Source organism: Eptesicus fuscus, chromosome 7, assembly GCF_027574615.1.
Source record: "Eptesicus fuscus isolate TK198812 chromosome 7, DD_ASM_mEF_20220401, whole genome shotgun sequence".
In the NCBI taxonomy this organism is placed as follows: domain Eukaryota; kingdom Metazoa; phylum Chordata; class Mammalia; order Chiroptera; family Vespertilionidae; genus Eptesicus; species Eptesicus fuscus.
In genome coordinates, this window is record NC_072479.1 from 73,597,234 (window position 1) to 73,612,364 (window position 15,131).

Sequence of the window (15,131 nt, forward strand, 5' to 3'; positions counted from 1 at the left end):
GCTTACCTATACCCAGGGAAGAAAGCAAGAGTTTTCCTACCTCAAAGATTTGATAAACAACTTTACAAATATGCATTAATATCCAGGAGTATAAAAATGATATGTACACATGCACACACAGACAAAGAGGGGAGGGTTAGTTATTGACTTATTCTTTCCTAGTTCAAGAGTATTAGATCAGCAAGCTGTAGCTACCTGAACTGATTCATTTCCCTCTCCTCTTCAATTTTCTAATTAAAAATAGCTGATTTATCTCTAATCTAATTTATTGGAGATTTTAAGCTTTCTTTTCAGCCTTCCTTTTCTTTTGTCTTGTTTATTTCAGAAGCTAACGTCAGCAGGTGATTCACAGGCCCGTGAAAATCCAGGTTGACAGTACAGAGCCAAGCCTAGCACCACAGCACAACCCAGCAGCTAGGCTTCCATAGCAGCAGATGTGCTTTGCATGTTATTAAAAATAAAGTGTTAATTTCTTAGTGCCCTGGATTTCAATTGCAGTTCTAGATAAAGTAGTAAAATATCTGCCATGGTGTATGCCATAGGGAATACAAATGATTTTCAAAATTGTGCTCAAAAGACTGTATAACCGAGTCAAAGACTTTCTGAAAAAGCCTTGTTCTAAGGTAGGCGTTTGGCCCTCTGTCCTTTAGTCAGCTCAGGCATCTTTCTGTTTGTTTGCATACAGACCTCATTTGCTTTTGAAAATAATTGTATGGGTGCTTTGAAATGTTGATGAATGTTTAAAGAATTCCTAGTTTCCACTAGTTCTAAATCACTGTCTCATAGATTTTTCACTGTGAAATTCTTTGAAAATTATGGTTGACATATGGAACACAATTAGGAGCTCATGAGAGCAGATATTGCTTCTATTAGAGTAGACGGCATATAGGGTCTCATGGACAAGCTGATGCAAGAAGGGATCAAAATTAGGTGTACATAATTTTTAATGTCTAACAACAAACACTAAAAGAAAGAGATTTTCCTTTCATGATGGGAAAATGAGATAAAATAGAATTTTCTTTAATTTTATCATGTTTTGTAAGTTATGACCCAAACAATATTTTTAAAGACAATAGTGACTTTTCTCTTTTTAAAATGACATGTTCACATAATATTAGAAATTCTGTTGCTAAGTCAGATCCTTGCGCGATGTACAGAGTCAAGGTGGTTTCTGTGTTTTTCAGTAAAAGATGAAAATTCTATTTCAATAGATATATTGTAACAAGGGAAGAACTTGGACTGGACTTGGGCATATTAGTGTATTCAGATTGAGTGTTGGAATTGTTCATCCTTATTTTTAAGTATTCTAGTAGTTTGCTGCCTTCTTTTAGCCATAGGACTATAGACAATAAGTTTGTGCAATAAAAATATTTAGTATGCAAGTAACATTGAATATGTGTATCTCAAACATTTGCCAAGGTTATAAAACATGATGTACAACATATATCGCAGTCCTTAATAGATGACATTCAACACCAAATTTCATTGGTAAATACAGTGATCACTCCTTCAGAAGCATTGATTTATACGTTCATTCAAAAACAATTATTGAGTATTAATGTGCCAGATTTTGCATGGGGTGTTGAAGTTCATGGTCAGCCAAAAAGGAAAAAAAAGGCACAGTTTCTGTGTTCATGGTGCTTATTATTTAGTAGGGGAGATAGAAATCATCTAAAGATTGATGTGAATAAATATAAAACTAAACCACATGGTGTTATGAGAGGATTGAATGAGAACTGCCTTGGGAAGGTTAGAGAAGAAGACTGATGTGGTTGAGCTGAGCTCTAAAGGTTGATTAGGAGTTAACTAAGCAAAGCTGGGAGTCCTAGACAGGTGGGGGGTGGGGAGTGGGAGGCTCTGAAAGCCTGGCTGGCAAATGGAACATCATCTGCTAGTGTCTTGAAGCTGAAGGGAGCATGATGAGACATTGTAAGTCTTATGTGCCAGGAGGAAGATGTAGATTGGTTCAGAGAATAATGATGACAATGGTTCAAGATTTGTAGGTCATGAATTCTCACCTAAGCCATGCTATGGATTTTGGTCAGTGTTCAAAGAGAGGTGGAAAGCAGCAGAACCTGAAATGTAGAAAGCAGTCATAATTATGTTTAATATAAGTATTCTCTTTTAATGTAATATTGACTTTATATGAAAAAATATTGCGTCATTATCTTCTAAAATATCTTTTTAATTGATTTTTGAGAGAGAGAGGAAGGGAGAGGGAGAAAGAGAAAGATCCATGTGAAAGAGAAATATCAATTGGCTGCCTCTTATATACCCCCTACTGGGAATCGAGCCCAAAACCCAGGCATGTGCCCTGACTGGGAATTGAACTGGTGACCTTTTGATGTATGGGATGACACTCACCCAACTGAGCCACACCAACCAGGGCACAACGTCATTTTTAATTATAAAGTATAATAACATAATAAGGACCCATGAACTCCCCCAACCAACTGAAGAATGAGAACATCTTGTATCTTCCTATGTGCTCTGGCTGCCCCTCTCAGAGACAACTGATAGCTCGTATTTTTCATGCCACACTGCATGTCTTGTAGGACTTTTTTCCCTCTCTCAACTTTATATTTCTAAGATTCATCAAGATTGTTGTGTGTAGCTCTGAGGCTCTAGTTCACTCATGTTCACCACTGTATAATATTGCATTCTGGGAATATACCACAATTTATTGGTCCATTTTTCTGTAAGTGGATATTTGAGTTGATTCGAGTTTTGTATTTTTATTTTTTTGCTTATTGTTTGTTTTGATATTAATACTAACATGAAAGTGTAGGACATGGTACTATGTGTCTCCTGGGGCACATGTTTTGGAATTGCTGGGTGAGAACATATGTTTTTCAGAGTGGGTATACATAAAAACCAATTTTCATTCTCACAATTGATCCACTACTCTCCAGCATTTGTTTTTTTGTAAGACTTACTCTTTGCCAATCTAGTGGGTTGATAAATGGTGCCTTATTATCGTCTTAATTTGTGTTTCCATAATCACTAATTAATACAGATGAACATTTTTTCATGTTTCTTGGCCATCTGTGTTTCTTACATGACATGCTATTTTAGTTCCTTTGTCCACTTTTGTCCCAGATTACCTTTCTCACTGATTTGTTAATCATTCTTTATATATTCATATATTCTGAATTCTAGACCTCTGCTGTTTCACAACACCCTGTGTACTTAATGGAGAATGAATTAGAAGGCATCAAGTGAATATGGCGAGAATGGTTAAGAAGCACAGTCTTTCCTAATGAACTGTTATTACATGAAAATTTTATAAATATATTTAGTATTTTTCTTATATTTCTTACATTGATTTAAATTGGCTTCTGAAGAATTCTACTTTGTACATGTACTAGGGATGGTTGAAATCTAAGTACAGGTAGGTGTTATTTTTATGAAACCATGACATACTGATCAAGTTTGCTTCAAAGTAATGTACAAAATGAATGCTGTTTTTCATTAGCCATTTCTCAAAAAAATTGTGGAAGGTTGGAGCGGGATATGTGTGTCAGCAGTTAAAAGCTCTGGCTGTCTTCCTGGCACTGGGCGTTGTAATATGCTATATATATTATCAATTGTGCAAGTCTTATTTTCCTTTAAGCACTAAAAAGTATTACAGTAACTGTTTATTTAGCATTTGTGTGGGCTAGGAACATAGAGCTTTTCATATGTAATTTCTAATCTTTAAAATAGCCTGGCAGCATGGATATTATTATACATAGATGGGGAAACTGAGTCTCAGGGCAGTCAAGTAAAATTCTAGAGATCAAAAAACCAGTGGCAGAACTGAGATCCAAATCAATTGCATTGGTCTCCGAAACATTATAATTTCCACTAAGTATACAGCTTTTTATTGCTGGGAGCTTCCATAAATAATATCTTTATATGTGAAATTGTGTGTAGATATTCTCATTTAATTCTCAAGACAAGACTTTCCTTTGAAGTTGTGCTATGCAGACCTCCTCTTCATTCCATAGACCCCATTATGTATTTCTCTCCTATCTTAGGAACTTCTAAATATACTCTGAATTTATTAAAATTTAGCTTCATACTTGTTTTGTTGAAGTGTTTACATTGATTGATAATTAGTGCAAGTGTTAATTTTCTTCCTTCCTTTTAAGAACAGTTTCTAATATTTTGGGGGAAATATTTTTCTCTCACTCTCTCACTCTCTCCTCCCCCATCTCTGTCTCCCTTCCCCTCTCCTTCTTTCTACCACGTTGTTCCCTGACAGCTCTTAGATTCATGTGCTCTTCTCACTACCCTTTGGGTCAACATTCTCTTGATTGTAGATCAGTAGATACTAGCTTGGAATTCAAAGACTGCACTGGGAACATAAGAGACTCCACGGAGACAGGAAGGTGACTACAGGGCTGCCGAGGCACACTGGTCTCACCTCTTCATGTATTGTTCCTTACCTCTTGTTACACCACTTTGCAAAATTGAACTTATGTATAAATCTTTACTGAATTATGTGGAAATATAACAGTATCATAGCACTTGAGCATCTAAAGCAGCAAGCTAAATAGGACTTTTCCCACCGCCCATTGTACTTCACGTTGCCATTTAGATCAAGGTCGGTTCTCACATTTATTCCCATCTCTTCCCAATCCTTCTGTATCCTTTTGTGTTCTCTGAGACCTCCCATAATCTGACTTTATTATTGAGCTATATTTCTCTTCATACCATCCCCCAGGAACACAAAGTTCTCCCAGAAGCTTTGAAATTACCACTTGAAATTCCAGTTTCCTAGCCTTTGCTGTGAATGCACATGTTTGCCGTGGCAGCATATTGATGCCATTTTTTCACTAACAAATAGCACTCTAGTAGCGTCCTATGCTCTCTACGAGGGATTATGGGCTTAACTTCAGTGGCTGCGTGTAGTGCCATTTGAGTGTAATTTTATGAGGGAGTGATTTATGATGTGTGAGTCTAGTAGTTTTGCTTCGGTAGGGAAATGGTAACTAAAGCTTGCTGGTTCATCTCTTGCTTATTTAATCTTCTGTGAATTCTTTATGTTCTGGAGATCAGATGAAGACTGTTTACACAGAACACTAAACAATTATCAGCAGAAAAATCCATTCTCAAGTACTGTTGGTGAGGGGTTGTGTAAATTCTCAACCTCTGGGTTTAAGCAAGACCCTTTATTAAATCGGTTGAAGTGTATGAGTCTGTGGAATCTGATGTCAGTCAGTATGCTTCCTGGAAATAAAATACTGAGAGTCTTTTATTATGCCCCAAAGAAAATAGTTTTCTTTCCTTCTTACTAGTTTTGGGGCACAGACGCATCCCCTAAAAAGCCTCCTCAGCAGCCCTGTTTGTAGAGGCTAGGATATTTGATAAGCCTGGAGCAATGACTGAAGTCACTTTTATCTCCAGCATCATCATCCAAAATGTAAATATAGCCCTGGCCAGTGTGGCTCAGTTGGTTGGGTATCGTCCTGTGCACGGAGAGGTTGATTCCTGGTTAAGGCACATGCACATGTTTCGGGAATCCATCCCCAGCAGGGGGTCTGCGGGAGGCTACCAATTGATGTTTCACTCTGACATCCATGTTTCTCTCTCTCTTCCTCTACCGTCCTCTCTAAAAATCAATAAAAAAAAAAAATTAAGTATAATTATTCACTGTTTAAATTCACAAATGAAATCAAATCATCTGGTGAGAATTTTTTATTTTGAAAAGCAGTGCCATATGTCTCAACTCCAATGTATTTGAACATTCTTTTAGCATATGCTGCACAATTGTTTTTCACAACCCCTTTCCTAGTTCCTGACACATAGCAGAAATATAATATGTGTTTACAATGAATATTTTTTTAAAAAGAGAAGGAAAGAAGATGGAAGTAGGTAGTCATTGTGGTGTATGAATAATTGGTTTGAAAATGTTCTAATCTTTTATTTATTTATTTAAATTCTATATTGTTTAAAGCAGGCATCCTCAAACTACGGCCCGCGGGCCACATGAGGGTGTTTTTGCCATTTTGTTTTTTTACTTCAAAATAAGATATGTGCAGTGTGCATAGGAATTTGTTCATAGTTTTTTTTAAAGCTATAGTCCGGCCCTCCAACGGTCTGAGGAACAGTGAACTGGCCCCCTGTTTAAAAAGTTTGAGGACCCCTGGAAGTGATACATAAGTCTTCTTTTTTTCCCATTGACCTCTCCCCAGCCACTCCCACCCCCCAGCACATGCCCTCACCCCTCTACTGTCTGGGTCCATTGGTTATGCTCATATGCATACATACAAGTCCTTTGGTTGACCTCTTACCTCCCTACCCCCCTGCCTTCCCACTTAGGTTGGATGGGGGCTGTTTGATGCTTCGATGTCTTTGGCTCTATTTTTGTTCATCAGTTTGTGTTGTTCATTATATTCCACAAATGAGTGAGATCATGTGATATTTATCTTTTTCCAACTGGCTTATTTCGCTTAGCATAATGCTCTCCAGGTCCATCCATGCTGTTGCAAATGGTAAGAGTTCCTTCTTTTTTATAGCAGCATAGTATTCCATTGTGTAGATGTACCACAATTTTTTAATCCACTCATCTCCTGATGGGCCCTTAGGCTATTTCTGAATCTTAGCTATTGTAAATTGTGCTGCTATGAATATAGGGGTAAATATATATCCTTTCTGATTGGTGTTTCTGATTTCTTGGGATATATTCCTAGAAGTGAGATTACTGGGTCAAATGGGAGTTCCATTTTTAATTTTTTGAGGAAACACCATACTGTTCTCCACAGTGGCTGCACCAGTCTGCATTCCCACCAGCAGTGCACGAGGGTTCCCTTTTCTCTGCATCCTCGCCAGCACTTGTCATTTGTTGGTTTGTTGATGATAGCCATTCTGACAGGTGAGAGATGGTACCTCATTGTCGTTTTGATTTGCATCTCTAGGATTAGTAACTTTGAACATGTTTTCATATGTCTCTTGGCTTTCTAAATGTCCTCTTTTGAAAAGTGTCTAGGTCCTTGGCCCATTTTTTTGATTGGATTGTTTATCTTCCTTTTGTTAAGTTTTATGAATTCCCTGTAAATTTTGGAGATTAAACCCTTATCGGAGATAAGATTAGTAAGTATGTTCTACCATGCAGTGGGCTTCCTTGTTGTTTTGTTGATGGTTTCTTTTGCTATGCAGAAGCTTTTTATTTTGATGTAGTCCCATTTGTCAATTTTCTCCTTAGTCTCCATTGACCTAGGTCTAGGAGCTGTATCAGTAAAGATACTGCTATGACATATGTCTGATATTTTGCTGCCTATGGATTCTTATAAGATTTTTATGGTTTCCTGTCTTATGTTTAAGTCCTTTATCCTTTTGTGTTTATTTTTGTGTATGGTGTAAGTTGGTGATCTAGTTTCATTTTATTTTTGTATGTACCTGTCCAATTTTTTCCAATACCATTTATTGAAGAGACTGTCTTGACTTCATTGTATGGTTTTGCCTCCTTTGTCAAATATTAATTGAGCATAATGGCTTGGGTTGATTTCTAGATTCTCTTCTGTTCCATTGGTCTATATGTCTGTTCTTGTGCCAGTACCAGGCAGTTTTAGAGAACAGTGGCTTTGTAATATAGCTTGAAATCTGGTATTGTGATCTCTCCAACTTTGTTCTTCTTTCTCAGGATTGCTACAGCTATTTGGGGTCTTTTTTTATTCCATATGAATTCTTGGAGAGTTTGTTCTAGGTCTGTGAAATATGCCGTTGGTATTTTAATGGGGATTGCATTCAATCTATAGATTGCTTTAGGTAGTATGGTCATTTTAATGATGTTGATTCTACCAATCCATGAACACAGTATATTCTTCCATTAGTTTATGTCCTCCTCTATCTCTTTTTTCAATGTCCTGTAGTTTTCTGAGTACAGTTCTTTTACCGCCTTAGTTGTTTATTCCTAGGTATCTTAAATTTTTTGTTGCAATGGTAAATGGGATTTTTTTTTCATAAATATTTTTTTTAACTAGAATTGTTGGGACATCCGAATATTTTTCAAGATTATGATGATTGTGTCATTGTGTTGATGAAAAGCATCTTGTGAATATGTGTAATAATTATTCCTACTGAAGTTTGTGTTTCTCACATTATGAAAACTGGGGAAAAGTACCAGGGGAAGGTTTTGGCCTATACTCCTTGGAATCAGTGACCAAGAAATTCAAACCATTAGACAGCTACATTATAGGGAGATTAGTCACCTTTTCCCAGAGGAGTTCCTTGACAATGTAGTTGATTATAATGATGGGCCTAATGCAATTCCATTAGGATACAGCTGTTACAATGATTTATTCGAAATTAAAAATGTAGCTTTTTACCCCTGGGAATTCAAATGAGGAGAAATATCTAATCAGACATGCTGTCTTTAAATGAAAAGGCTAAGGAAACACCCATTAGGATAATAGTATCAAGTTTAATGTTAAAAGACTATGTGAGGTCTACAGGCATATGCAGTCGCCCCCTTGAAGGTGTTGTCCAGGCTTATTCGTAACTAATCTTTGGTCTTTGAGGGGAAACCCTAAGTTAAGCATCTTTAATTTGCAATTTTTATTACCTTTTGAATTTTTCAGTTGAGGACTCGATTTTCTAGGATTCTGGCTGTGGTGTCATATTTTGATGATGACTTGATTATATTGTCCCAATGGAAAAAATATTACATTAGTGTATAAGTTTCCCAGGGGAAAAGGAGCAGATTAGTTCACATTGCTGACATATTCACTCCCAATGCTGTTACCTCCTATTAAGGCAAACAGTGTTGTGCTCTCTCAAGAATCAAAGAAAATCTTCCATCCTTTCTAACACTAATAAATTTTTGTTATCTTTTCTATCCACCAAAGGCACTAATTTCTAAGCTTCTTAATTTTTGATCCACTGGAGTTGGTGCAACAGGAAGTGGTCAGGATAAAAGCTATCCTCCCAGATATTCACAAACTGTCAGCATTACTTCTCTGGCCACAGAAGATGTCTTTTTATGGAGATGTTTTGTTGTAATTTCAGAAGGTGATTGTTAGTTATCTTGGCTCCGTTAAACTTAGCACATCTGGGATGTGTTCACATGAAGACATTGGCTAAAAGCTGTGTCTTGTGGCCTGGAATTGACTCTGATATGGAAAACACTGGAAAGGACTTTTTTTTTTTCTTCTTCTTCTTCTTTTTTTTTTTTTCTACTTGGTCTAATCCAACAAAGACACCTTTGCTGGGAAGCCCAGTCAGGAATTCATTTTGGAATTGAAGAGCGAGTACAGAAGTCAAACTTCTCAATTGTTGTAGAATTCTTTTCAAAATGGCTTCATATGCTTTGAGTTCTTCCCAAATTTCTGCCATGGCAATTACCAGTATAGCTCTGAGACAATAATTTACAACCCTGGCACCGGAATTTCTGACAGTGGTCCTCCAATCACTTGATTTGAGTTTAACGAATTTGTGGAAAGGACATGCATCTGTGTTCTCAGTACTGTAACCCATCACAGAGAGTGGAGGCCATGAAGAAGGCCCAGGACAAGTTGGAACACAGTGTTTGCCTCTCATCCCTCAGGTCAGAACTTGATATTTGCCAACAGAAATCAGTTCTGCTAAACTTGTGATGTAGCAATATCTAAAGGTTTCTAGTCTTAAAGGAGGGTGATTAAGACACACAGAACATAATCTTGTTCTATCAGAACCTATTCTTTGTTCATTTTCAGCACGAGTTATGGAGTTGGAACCAAGGTAGAATTTCTTCCACTTTGGTTGAAATTGTAAGGAACATTTTATATAGTGAAGTGTACACAAATTAGCTCATGAGTACATACTTCCAAGGACTGATTAATAGTGGACAAATTAGGATTTGGGGGTAGTTTTATTATTTATTATTTTTTTGCCATTTTCCTAGTATACTATAATTTATTTTACTTTTGTGGGAAGGTTTGGTATAAAGTGAGAAAGTTTGTACAAAAAGCACTTTGTGAATTATAAGTGATTTCATGATCTAGATATTATTATTATGAACAACAATAATGTCAACTTTACATAACTTATAAAGCACTTATTGTGTGCCAGGGACTGTTTTATATATTTTACATATATTCACCTATTTGATCATGACAGGAAACCAATGAGGGTAAGTGTAATGAGTATTCCATTTGACAATTCTGGGACTGAAGCACAGAGTGGTAAAGTAACTTGCTTAAGATCCTCCCGTTAGTATGTGGTGTAGAGGGATTGGAACCCAGGCAGTGTGGCTCCAGAGTTAAGAACGCAGATATGGGGAACCCTTTCCCCTTTCTATGACATTGTCATAGCATACAGTTAGAAAATATGTGCTTCTAACTAGGCTGGGATTGGATGAGAAGAGTGTTGCTCATTTGATTTTGATGTGATTGAATCTGATAAGTACCTGTGATTTTACTTTATGTGCCTGAAGAGAATGTAGCAATAATGATAAATAGCGTGTTTTTCAAAAATTTCATGTTGCACAGTTCCACTCTATGGTTGGTTTTAAGCAACTTTATTCTTCTAGCAATATAAAAGGCATTTTTTAAAGCAAAGGGTAAATTGTGGTTTTTCTATTTCTCCATTTTTAAAGAAAATAAACTATTTCTTGTTTATCTCTTGGTTGGGTTCATGGTGAGAAGTGGTTAAAGTCTCTCTTAGAGAATCAACAGGGAGCTAGTTCACAAGGACCCCAGCCTCTGGCTTCTATTCACAGCAGGTTCTCTTCTAGACAGTGACACTGACTTGTGCAATTTCAAGGAAAACAGGCCTGGGCAGCTGGGCCAAGTGTATCTTACAGGCTTAGGGCGATAAGCAATACATTGGTCTGTAGAGGTGAGAACCATGATTAGTGCAACAAACTGAGATACCCTTTAAAGAAATTTAGTTCTTCAGTTCATTTTTCTCCACAACTTACAACTTCAATCCCATAGTTTATGGATCTAAAACTCTCTTATAGCATCTCTTTCTACTGTGATGAAATACATAGTAAAAGCTCATTTGACTCCAAAGAAATGTCTTGTTTTGTTTTTCCTCCCTTTTTGGAAGGTCATTCTTTAGCCAGATGAAAGTAATTCAACTCATAAGACTTTCCCTTAAAAGAAAAAAGGAAACACTTTTCATTTCTTGTCTTCTTCAGGCACCCCACTTAGGTTTTGTAAGGGATAGTAGAGTTGTATTCATGGGTGGAATCACCTGTTACATCTCACTATTTCTTCCAAGACCAGTCATCACCTTACCTTTACTCACTACACTTCTATATAGAACAGTCTTAAAGGAAGTAAACATGAAATAGGAAGCCATCACAAACGTTTGTGTTCTAAGAACTTAAGTGTTAATAAATAAAAGTTGCTTATAAAGATAACAGCTCAAGACACTTGGAGTGTCTATTAAAATTCACTGTGACATTTGAGATGGATGTGTTGCACACTGGCTGTGCACAGGATGGCTTTCCTCTGGTGATCGCATGGGTTAATGGGAGGTGTACATGTAAAGCCTCTTCAGAGTCCACTGTTTCCTCTTCTGTGCTTCCACAGGGCCTCACATGCATCTCTATTATGGAACTGACCTTATTGTAAACTCCTGGCATTTATATATCTTATTCACTTACAGTAGTTCCTGAAACACAGTAGGTACCTAATGAATATTTGTAGAACGAAGAGGGAAGGTAGGACGTGTCCATCAGTAAGATAGAGGAGCTTTTTAGGCAGAGTAAGAGATGAACAAAGAGAAGGACTTAGAAAACTGTGGTGAGAAATCATCACATTGTTCACTTAGGTTAAAATATAATGTGTGAAGGTGCTGTTGGAAGCTACAATTGAAAAGATAGAATAGGTAGAATTTCACAAACCATTGACAAGTTGGGGGAGGGTTAGTACTAGTAAATGATCCCTTAAGTTTGCAGCTTGAATGACCAGAATTATTGTGATCTCCTTAACATAAATGGAAATTGAAAGGAGAACAAGTTTAGCAGAGAAGGACTAGTCTGTAGTGAAAAACTGAGTTCAAGGTGCCAGCAGAACCTCCAGATGTTCTAAGGAATTCTAAGTGGAAACAGGATGAGAAGCTTACGAGAGCAAGGTCAAGGCTGGAGGAAGCACATTTGGCAGTCAGACCTACAGAAGTGATTGTGCAACTGAGGATCAGACGAAATTGCCGACGGGGGAGAGGGAAGTTGAGGAGAGGAGGACAACATGAGAACTGAGGACAAAATCTTAAGGGCTTGAGAAAGAAGGATAACCAAAGCATGAAAGAGAAGGAGCAATGAGAGCCACTTGTCACAGCATACAGGGAGGCTTAGTTGGAAAGGGGGCGTGCAGCAAAGTGTAGGGAAATAGCCTAGATTTGCAGTCAAGAACTGAGTTCAGGTCTTGCTCTCAGACTGTTAGCTGCATGAGGTGCAGCTAATTACATAGACTCTTGGGCCATAGTTTCCATATCTGCGTGAATGGAATAGTACCTCAGTAATTGATGTGACCATTTAAATAGTTTAAACAAGTATTCTTTAAAAAAATACTTTTTAAATTACTCTTCTCTATTAAAATAATAATAGACAATGCAGTGGAAGATTTGGAGTTATCTGTATTGCTTAAGTACATGCGAGTGACTATATCACAAAATATATTGTTTTAAAAATGTCTTGTAACCAGTACAAAATTAAAGACTTAGGAATTTGTAAGTTGCATGTTTTATAAAGGAATACACTGTGTTTTTTACCCACTATCTTTTGAATAAAGCTCGGGGAGATTAGATATAATTTACTATCTTACTAAGCTTAATTTTTCAAGCACTTGCTGTATACCTAGCATGTTGCTAGCACATTTTACTAAGCTAATCTAATTAAGGTTTTGCTTTCCAATTCTTAGGTTGTTTATTTATCTATTTCTCTTCAGGTGCCACTAATGTTCTTACCAACACTGGGACCCTAAGCTTTTGAAGCCCTCCAAATTCATAGCACTTGTGATTTTCTTAATACAGTCTACTGAAAAATAATGTATTTTAGTCTTTATTTCTGTGAGAAGCAATATTGTTATTTTATTGGGAAATATTTTCAAAATTTTGCCTTCAAAAATCTTATGCAGTATAAAATTAATTTTTCCACATCTCTACATCATTGATGAAAATGCATTTAAGTTGCACTTTAATATACTGATATTTTTCTCTTTTATTAGAAAAAGAAACAATAACCAACACTTTCTTGTTCTTTTCTTTTTAGGGTAATACATTAAGGAAAATACTCCTGAATCGATACTTTAAAGGTGATTATGGAGTTGGCATAAATGGACACCTTTCCGGAACCTACGGCAAATCTGCACCAGGGGGAGGCAAGTCTTACCATTTTTCTTCATTTAAAAATTCTCATATAATCTTCAGCTAGTACTCTCATATTTCACTTAAAATAGCACAAATATAAAAATTTCATTTATAAAGTGCTATTATCAGCCATTTAAAAAAAGGAGGAAATCCTGCTATTTGCAACAACATGGATGGACCTTGAGGGCGTTATGCTAAATGAAATAAGTCAGTCAGAGAAACACAAATACTGTGAGATATCACTATGTCTAATCTAAAAAACAAAACCCATAGAAACAGGTGAGATTTGTGGTTGCCAGAGGTGCCTATAGGGGAATTAAATAAAGTGTTCAAAAGGTACAAACTTTCAATTAAAAAAAAAATCCTGGGGATGTAATACACAACACAATGGCTATACATACTTAACAATGCTGTATTGTACATTTGAAAATTGCTAAGAGAGTAGACTCTAAAAGTTTTCTTCACGAGGACAAAATTTTAATTATGTGAAGTGGTGAAAGTTAACTAATATTTTTATGGTCATCATTTGCAATAATACATACAGTATATCAAATCGTTATGTTGTGTACCTTAAGCTTATGTTCTATGTCCATTATATCTAAATAAAACTAAAAAAATCAATGAAAAGCACTATTAAGAACCATTCTGCCGTTTCAGGTTCATAAAATGATGGATTTGAACATTAGTATTAATTTTGTCTTTTAACTTTGGAAATTAAACTAAGTTATAATTTATTATATGTAAATTAAAGATAAAAATAAAGCTAATTTTCTTTTTCAAAAGAATTTTTAGTAAGAAATAATTTACAGATGGTATACATTTCATAAAAAGTTATGTTTTTATAAACTTTTGATTTTTAAAAATCCAAAGCTTATATTATATTTAACTTTGTAAGCAATGAGTACCAATTTTAAATATTTGTAAGGTCTAAGAATTTCAAAACCTTAGATGTTAATAATGTCTGTAATTAAGGTTTATTTATTTATATCTCCTAATCACAGGAAGCTTTTCTGGGCAGGACTCAGATAAGATGGGGATATCAATGTCAGATATTCAGTGTCTACTGGACAAAGAAGGTGCATCTGAACTTGTCATCGATGTTATAGTGAACACCAAAAATGACAGAATTTTTTCCGAAGGCATTTTACTTGGCATTGCCTTGCTCGAAGGAGGAAATACACAAACTCAGGTACCTGCTCATCATGAGAGTTACATCTGTTATTTGTGTTTCTTATTGATTTGTCATAGAAACCAAGCGAAAGTAATGCGTTTTCTTTTAGCCTCTCATGACTACACACATATATAAACCAGTCTTGTATCCCATTTTCCTTATAAATGTATTTGATTTGCTATAGAAAAATGGAGCTTTGTAAATTATTCAGCGAAGCAGAACATTCCCTAGAAGTATCCTCCCTAACATTATACCAGAAATTCTGATTTGCTTAGGGAAATTTTAGGTTGACACCTAACAGATAAAAGTAACATTTGACTCATCTAAGAAGAAAATGTTGAGATAATAAGCATAAACTCCTCCCACAGTATTGGGCTTTATACTCAATAACATTCACCACCCATCTCAATATGTCCCTCCCTTATACAATGTTAGAAGTTTAGAGCAGTAACATACTGTTGCCCCTAATCTCCAGTGCTCAGTACCCTGATGCAGCTAAGTGGGTGAATTTTTCACTGGCAGGGCGAAAACCATTTCATTTGTTCATTCAGCTCAGGGCAGGGTGATTTGAAAGTCATCATTCATCAATTTGGTGCTCTACTGCAGCAAACAATATGCTCACCTGTGTGTGTGAGGCTTAGACTGCTATTCCAAAGGGACCATTTTCACTTTGAAATTCCTG

At 36.2% G+C, this 15,131-nt stretch overlaps 1 protein-coding gene across 1 annotated transcript in view; it reads left to right on the forward strand.

The window, feature by feature from the left end:
• Positions 1-15,131, forward strand: part of ITPR2 (inositol 1,4,5-trisphosphate receptor type 2) — a 428,506-nt gene that overhangs the window by 271,348 nt on the left and 142,027 nt on the right. The window contains exons 38-39 of the mRNA XM_054719205.1: positions 13,181-13,293; positions 14,284-14,467. Coding sequence (XP_054575180.1) covers positions 13,181-13,293; positions 14,284-14,467 — 297 coding nt within the window. The remainder of the gene's footprint in view (positions 1-13,180; positions 13,294-14,283; positions 14,468-15,131) is intronic.